The sequence below is a fragment of the Elephantulus edwardii genome, unplaced genomic scaffold (genome assembly GCF_000299155.1).
Source record: "Elephantulus edwardii isolate Elephantulus edwardi_28Jun2011 unplaced genomic scaffold, EleEdw1.0 scaffold00115, whole genome shotgun sequence".
Taxonomy (NCBI): domain Eukaryota; kingdom Metazoa; phylum Chordata; class Mammalia; order Macroscelidea; family Macroscelididae; genus Elephantulus; species Elephantulus edwardii.
Window position 1 is genome coordinate 6,284,598 of NW_006399865.1, and position 8,458 is coordinate 6,293,055.

At 41.3% G+C, this 8,458-nt stretch overlaps 1 protein-coding gene across 1 annotated transcript; it reads left to right on the forward strand.

The window, feature by feature from the left end:
• Positions 1-2,003: 2,003 nt before the first annotated feature.
• On the forward strand, positions 2,004-3,074 carry TCEANC (transcription elongation factor A (SII) N-terminal and central domain containing). The gene has a single exon (XM_006892375.1). It carries the CDS (start codon positions 2,019-2,021, stop codon positions 3,072-3,074), a length of 1,056 nt encoding a protein of 351 aa, XP_006892437.1. The 5' UTR covers positions 2,004-2,018.
• Positions 3,075-8,458: the final 5,384 nt, after the last annotated feature.

The window sequence follows — 8,458 nt, forward strand, 5'->3', positions numbered from 1 at the left end:
GGTTGAGGACCTGAGAGAAGCCTGCCTTCGGGCGCAACTGAAAAGACACTGCTGTGACTGACCAACATTGAAGAACTGTCCTGAGTCGTTCCTGATCCTGAATTGTAGTCTGTTACTTCCTTAATAATCCCTTAATAGTGAGTATTGTTTGCAATTGCTGGGTGGCCCTTGCTACAAATAATTGAACTGAGCGGAGAAATAGTGGATGATGTGAGAGGGCTGGTTGATATATGAATTGGTAGAAAATACATAGAGCATGGGACACAGTGGGTTACTCGGGGTGACAGGCATGTCTGACTTCATAGAAATCAGTTTGGGGCTGATTCTGGAAAATAAGTTCAATCGGGATTCTTCCCCTTTGTAAAGTTAGAGGAGGTCAGACACAAACCTGTGTCATTTTTACGTAGTACATTTGTTGTTATTAAATGCCATCGAGTTGAGTACGACTCATAGAAACTCTATGAACAACAGATCAGAACCCTGTCCTATCCTCTCCCGTCCTCACCATCTCTGACCCACTTGAACCCATTAGTATACTGTATCAATCCACCTCATGGAGTCTTCCCCTCTTTCCTTGACCTACTTCCTTCCCAAGCATGATGTCCTTTTCCTGGAAAGAGCCTCTCCTAGTAACATTTCCAAAGTATGTGAGATGGATTTCACCATCCTTGCATCCAGGGAGCGCTCTGGTTTCACTTTCTCCAAGACAACTACAGGAATGTAATCAGTAACAGTGAATTGTTAAATGTAGAAATTGTTGACTTGGTATATGTTCTTCTGTGTATATTTTCTTTGACGTTAATGGCCCCAAATTCTGACATAGGGACCAGTTAGTCCAAAGTCATTAACCTTTCCCATGTCTTCCAGAACACTTGATGTCAGCACACTGCTGGCCTGGTGACTTTTGGGCCCAGCACAGTTGATGCCACAATGTCAGGTTCACTCCTTTCTGACTCAGCTCCAGCTGCTCCCTAACCTCTTTCACTCACTATTTCTTTCGGCTCCTTGAAACCTTAGCATTCCTCCCCCCCTTTTTTTTCTGGTTCTCATTCTTTCATATTAATACTATGTAAAGATGATAAAAATCAGCTAGTCCAATTAAATGGCTGAATATAGGGGATATCTGTGCAACATTGCTCAATATCATCACATTGATGCTGGCATGTCATGGTTGTGGTCTTCAGCATAATCACTAATGTTCCCCTGCGTTAATTGACCAGTCTTAATCTAGAAAGATCCCTAGTGTATAATATTGTAAATGGGAAGGTCATAGCCAATCATCCAACCAGTGTTAAGACAATGTTAATGCAGAAGCCCTCTTGATTCGGCTATAGGACTGCTTTTGTGTATTTGTGTATGTCTTCAAAAATCTATGGAACCAAACAGTCACCAACTCACCATTTTCTACATGTACACTTCAGTGACAATGACTCCGTTCATCATGTTGTGCCACTATTACCATTATCCTGTCCTCTTCCAAATGATTCCAGCACTATTAACAGAAATTCAAGTCCCCCAAACTAATGACTCCCCTTTCTCCTCCCTCCCACCTCTGGTTACCACTAATAAACCTTGGCTTCTATGCATTTGCCTATTATAGATATTTTCTATAAGCAAGATATTACAATATTTGTCAACTTATGCCTGCCTTACTTTGCTCAGCATCATATTTTCTAAGTTCATCTATGTCATAGAATGTAATTCTTTTTTTTGCCCGTAACTGAGTAGTTGCTTTAAAAAAACAAAAAACAAACAAACAAAAAACCCACCACAAAACGGCTGTTACAAGAACTTTTGAGACTAAGAGCATACCACATTTCAGATTCCATTTTCTAACATGTTGTAGTTAGAAACATGTTTCATGTTTCTAACATGAAAGTTATATAATATTTTATATAACTTTCAGAAAACACTGGAGGTAGCTAAAGAAAGTGCTGTTTTACTATCAGGAAGCTGACTGGCCAAAGCAAGCCTCAGAAAACCGAAACCTCTTTTCCTTTTTCTCTGCAGCTACAAAGATGTCTGTGAAGAACCACATAGCTGCCAGAGCTGCGCTTATTGAGCAACTCATGTCTGACAGAAATTTTGAGGATCTTGGCAACCACCTGACTGAACTTGAAATGATTCATGTGACGACGGAACATCTCCAGGAGACAGATGTGGTCAGAGTTGTGTACAGAGTCCTCAAACACTGCCCCACAGTGGCTTTGAAGAAGAAAGCCAAAGGTCTCATGTCAAAGTGGAAAGCTCTTTATAAGACTACTTACGTCAAACCAATGGACAACCCTCAGTTAGTCACCATTAGTAATAAGGAAGAGAAGCTGGGGCTTCCTCATGCCCCAAGTCAAGATGAGACCTTGGATGGCTGCAGTTCTCATTCTCAGCTCTCATCCCAAGATGTTGCAAAAGCTAGTGAAATGACTATGCTAGCAAATAGTGCAGGTCACATGGGAACTAAGGAGGGACACTGCAGTGATTGTGATCCTACACTCATTGCCAAGGAATCTAGTGAGTCACTGGATCCCACAATGCCTATGAGAAAAAAATGCATAGAACTTCTTTACAAAGCTCTAACTAGTTCTTCCACAGATCCACCAAAAGCTGATTTGTGGCAAAAATTTGCAAGAGAAATAGAAGAGCACATTTTTGCCCTCTATTCAAGAAACCTCAAAAAATACAAAACGTGCATCAGAAGCAAAGTTTCCAATTTGAAAGACCCTAGAAATTCTCATTTGCAGCAAAGCTTGCTCTCGGGGATCATGTCACCAAGAGAATTTGCTGCAATGACTGTCCTAGAGATGGCCAACCAGGAACTGAAGAAGCTGAGAGCTGCCTATACAGAATCTTCTATACATGAACATAGCCTTCCCCAGGGACTCGATGGCATGCCAACAAATAAAATCAAATGCAGACGCTGTGAAAAATACAACTGTAAAGTCACTGTGATTGCGCGAGGAACACTTTTCCTTCCAAGTTGGGTACGGAATTCCAATCCCGATGAACAGATGATGACTTACGTGATTTGTAATGAATGTGGAGAACAATGGTACCACAGCAAGTGGGTGTGCTTATAATTGTCATTAAATGTTCCCTTAGCAAAACAACTGGAGTAATACCTTTTATTTATACAACTCGAGCTTGTTTTTAAATCGTGTACCCTAGTCTTAAAACAATCCTAAGAAGAAAGAAAGGAAGCAGTTTGCTAGTGCTCACACCACAGTTGCCAAAAGTTGATAATCTGGGGAGTCCTACTCATCTATTCTAAAGTTTCTTATTCACCAGTCCTTGGAGAGATACATTATGCTGGAAAAGGTATCAGCAAAAGATAAGACCCTCAAGAAGATTGACTACAACATTGGACTTGAGCATAATGAAGATTGTGAGGTTGATGAAGGATAGGGCAAGATTCGGATACGCTCTTCACAGGGTTGCCATGAGCTATGGTCAACTCGATGGCACCTAACAACACAACTGACCCACTGCCATCGAGTCAATTTCACCCTATGATGACCCTCTATCTCATTCCTGAGGTTGTGAATCATTATGGGAGGAGTTTGTCGATCTCACTCCGGTGGGCCACCTGGAAGCTTCAAACACCTGACCTGTGTAGTACAACACAGCATGCTAAGTGACCAGGGCACTTGATTTGGGGAAAGCATAGGGCCATTTAAATAAAGTTACATTGCACTTTGCAACCATTTGTTGTTTAGCTCGCTGGCCCCTGACTCATGGAGACTTCGTGGAACAATGGATCGCTAGCAGCCATAAGGTTGTATCGGAGATGCATTATCTGGAAACCAAACTCAGCTCTCCTGTTTCCCCATGAAAAATCTCCTCTGGACCTACCAGTGCCCCCTTTTAGTTGCCATTTATTGGCTTGCTGTTCAGTGTGTGGTGGTAGACCAGTAGTTCAATACAAGAGCCTGTTAGAAATGCAGATTCCCAGTCCCCACAGTCCTAAATTACAAAGTTTGCATTTTTGGCAAGATTCCCAGGTGACTCTGTTCATCATAGTTCCAGAAGTTGTACTTGAACAAGAGGTCTGTAATTTTCATCAATGGCTACATATTAGAATCAGCGTCCACCTGCTGATTCCAAAGGCCAACAGTTGTGAATCTCTCAGATCAGCCTCATTATGTGCCGTCAAGTCACTTATGACTCATAGAGAACCTATGTACAACAGCTCTGAATCGGCACTATCTTGAGCCAATTTCATTTTCTCTGACACACCTACCCCCATTACCCTAGTCACTGAGTCAATCCATCTCATCCAGGATCTTCCTCTTTTACACTCTCCCTCCAACATTCCAAGCATGATGTCCCCCTCTGCAAGGACTGGTCCCTTCCTACAGCATGCCCAAAGTATATCAGATGGAGCTTCAAAAATCCTTGCTTCCAAGAAGCATCCTGGTTTCATCCTCTCCAGGACAAACTTGTTTGTTCTCCTAGCAGCCCATCACCCTCTCCAGGACAAACTTTTTTGTTCTCCTAGCAGCCCATGGTATTTTCAGTACCCTTCTCCAGCACTACAACTCAAAGGCATTGATTCTTCTTTCATCCTTAGTCATTGTCCAGCTCTCTGATGCATAGCAAGTACTTGTGAAGACTCTTGCCTGGATCAGGCTAGTCTCTAGACTGACATCGTTTTTTTCTCAGTACTCTGGCGAGGTCCTTGACAGCAGATTTTCCCAATGCAATTTGTCTCTTGATTTCCTGGCTGCTGGTACCTATTTATGTATTTATTTTCCTTTGCAACAGGACTTGCTTTCAGGGACTGTGTCTCCAACAGAATTGCTGCAATGACAATCAGCCTACATAGAGCCATTTATAGAGAGTGTCAGTCTGCTCTCTTTCTCCCTCTAAATTCACTGTCTAGATTGTGTCACTAATGACTTCTGAGGGTTGGGGCCTAATGAAGAGCGCTTTCAGGCTACAACATCTGGTGACTAGAGCTACATTCTTTTCGCTGCTCTTTTCCCACTTCACAATCCTCTGTAAGACTGTGAATATCACCCCATAACTCATCCCAGTTAGAGTTCTGTTTTAAGTACTCTTGTTTGGTTTAAGAAGTTTAATCCCCCCTCCCATTTTCACATATTCTGCAGGGCACGTAAACCCTGTCATTTGTTTTCTGTTCAGGGTCTTCTTCTGAAGGGCATGTGTGTTCAATTCTGAAGCACAAATTCTGCTCGTCAAACTGGGCAGTCCATCTCTCAGAGGAGGTCTACCGATGTCTTGGAGACCACCAGCATTTCTAGAATGAATGGAATGACAATGACTTCCTTGAGGCTTTTGCCAGTAGTGTTTCCCCATTTGTATACTTGCTTGCACATCACAAACCACCTCTGTGATCACAGCTGAATTTTTGTCTTTTACAAACATCCTACAACGTTCACTAGTTTTACAATTTTGAAAAGGTTACTCCTGCATTATCTACAAACCTTCTCAACTTCACTAGTTCTTTTCTCCCATCTCTTTTAACTTCCTTTCTTAGGAGAACTACCTTGTCCTATCGATGAACAAAGACAGACACAATGCTTAATGGATCCTGAGCAGAGTGATGGAAAACTTCAGGAACAGTTAATATCCTATGACAGAATTTTCCAGAAGACATGTAAAATTGAAATGTGTTTTTTTTTTGTTTTCAAGTGAAGTTGAAGAAATAGGCTTGAGGTAATCAAGTGTGAATATTCTTTTGTTGTCTTCATGTGACGTCAACACGGTGATTGTTAATTGCCATTTGGTCGGGTCTGATTGATGACAACTTTATTATAACTGTATTATAATGAAAAGGAACGTTGCCTGGTCTTGTTGCATTACATGAATCCTGGGTCAAGTCCACTGTCATGACTGTTGAGTCAGTTCCCTTCATAAAGTGTTTCCCTCATTTTTTTTGCTGATCCCCTACCAACCATGATGTCATTTTCTAATGATTGATATTTCTTGATGAGAGATTCAAAGTAAGTGAGCAGTAGTCTTACCAGCCTCGCTTCTGAGGAACATTTTGGTTGTATTTCTTCTAGCAAACCACAGTGCTCTTCGCCAGCACCACAATTCAAATGCATCAGTTCTTTCTGTCTTCCTTTTTTTCACTGTTCAGCTTTCCTTTGCTTCTGAGGCAACATAGTTCAGGGAAACTTGCCGAGTCATCTACAAACCTCAAGTTTCACAAAATGTGGTTTCATATGACTTGGAATGATCTTAAAAGCTATTCAATGGTAGTGAAAGAACATAGCACTTGGAAACCACATTGGATTAGTTCATGCCAGTATTTGTTGTTTTGTTGTTGTTGTTTTATAGACCTTTTTAATTTTCCAGACAAAAGCCCTTGAAATGGAAATTTCCCTTCTCTCTAAGACATAAAAATCAGGGTGGCCTTTCCCCACCTTATATCAACTTTGGCAGTGAATTTTGATACTAAAGTAGTATATATTTTTTTCTTTTAGTAAGTGAAACAGCACAACATTTTTAAAGAACATAACACCATTGTTGTACTCAAGAGAAAAAGTTTTTTATTAAAAAAGCATGTATGCATGAGTAAACCAGTATCAAAGCATTTCATTCATGTAAGATTTATAAGTTCTATGTTTACATGAGATCTTGTGAAAATGTAGATTCTGATTCAGTATAACTGGGATAGAATTACATTGGTATGGTGTGTAACAAATCAGGCTGCTAACCGAAAGGTCAGCAGTTTGAATCCCCCAGCCACTTCATGGGAGAAAGATGAGCACTCCTTTCTTGTAAAGAGTTGCAGCCTCAGGACATTTGGAGGGTCTCTATGAGCCGGAACCAACTAGATAGCAGTGGGTTAGTGGGGGTTGTGGGGGTGGAGGGGACAGGAAGTGGGTGGCTAGAAATGCAGGGAGACAAACCAAAAAGAACTACATTTTTTGAGTCCTGGATATAAGTCTGTCAGAAAAGGACAAATACAGCATGATCCCACCTTGTGAAATAGCTGGACCAATATATAGAGATCAGAATTTATTAATATTATTAATGGTGAGTGCGAGGGAGGAGAAAAGGAAAACACAAAGCCTAAGGCGCTCTAAGCAGAGTCATGGAAAAAATTGGGAATGGTTGATGGTTAAACAGCAACATAATGAACTTTACTAATGTCCCTGAAGTGTCCATGTGAAAGTTGTAGTACTGGCAAATGGTGTGTTACCCATATCTTTACCACAATTTTTAAAATCACTGCCATCAGTTGACTCATAGCGACCGTGTGAGCAGATTTGAATCCATCCTTTCCTGCACCATCCTCATCATCTCTGACACACTTGAGCTCATTGCTGCTGTCACCGTGTCGATGCCATCACGTCAGCTTTGGCTCATAACCACACTATGAACAGCATATCTGAACCTTACCCTTTTTACCATTAGTTACTGTTGTTGTTGTTGTTATTAGGTTCCGTCAAATTGCGTACGACTCCTCGTGAACCTTTAGACAAGAGACCTGTGTGCTGTCCTATCCTGTGACATCCTCATCATCTCAGACACAGTTGAACCAATTGCCACAGTCACTATATCAATCCATCTCCTCTCCTTTGCTAACTATCATCTTTTCAAGTATGCTGTCCTTTTCCAAAGAATAGGCCCTCCTAGCAACATACTCAAAGTATGTGAGACAGAACTTGGTCATCTTTGCCTCCAGTGAACACTCTGGCTACACTTTTCCCAAGACATACATGTTTGTTCTTTTGGCAGTCCATGGGATATGCAGCTCCAAATCCTTGATTCTTCTGTCATCCTTAGTCATTGTCCTGCTCTCAAATGTATAGCAAGTTATGGGAAAGACTATGCCCTGAATCTGGTGTACCTTAGTCCTCAAATTGACATCATTTCTCCTCAGTACTTCAGAAAGGTCCTTGACAGCAGACTTTCCCAGTAAAAAACGTCTTTTGCTTTCTTGACTGCTGTACTAAGGGTGTAGATTTTGGACCCAAGTAAGATGAAATCATTGACAACTTAAATCTGTTATCTATTATGCTGCTGCCTGTTGGCCCAATGGTGAGGATTTTTTTCTTCTTGATATTGAGATGTAATCGATATACACCAGAGAGCTCTGGTGGTAAGAAGCTGTGCTACAGTCCCAAAGGTATGCAGTTCAAATCCACCAGCTGCTCTGCAGGAGAAGGATGGAGAGTCTCCTCCCATGCAATTAACTGCCTCTGAAGTCACACTGAAGGATCAGCTATGTGTCGATTCCGATTCAACAGTACACAACAACAACAGTCTATATTGAGGGCTGTATTCTTTGATCTTCTGCAGCACACATTTCAAATCCTCCTCAGCATCAGTGGGCAAAGTGGTGTCATCTTTGTAACGCTGGCTGTGGATAAATCTTCCTCTAATCCGGATGCCATATTATTTTTTTTAAATTGAGATTTTAATGAAAGTTTATAGAGAACATGAATTTCCATCCATTCATTGTTGCATATTTTCCTCCCTGCCCCCC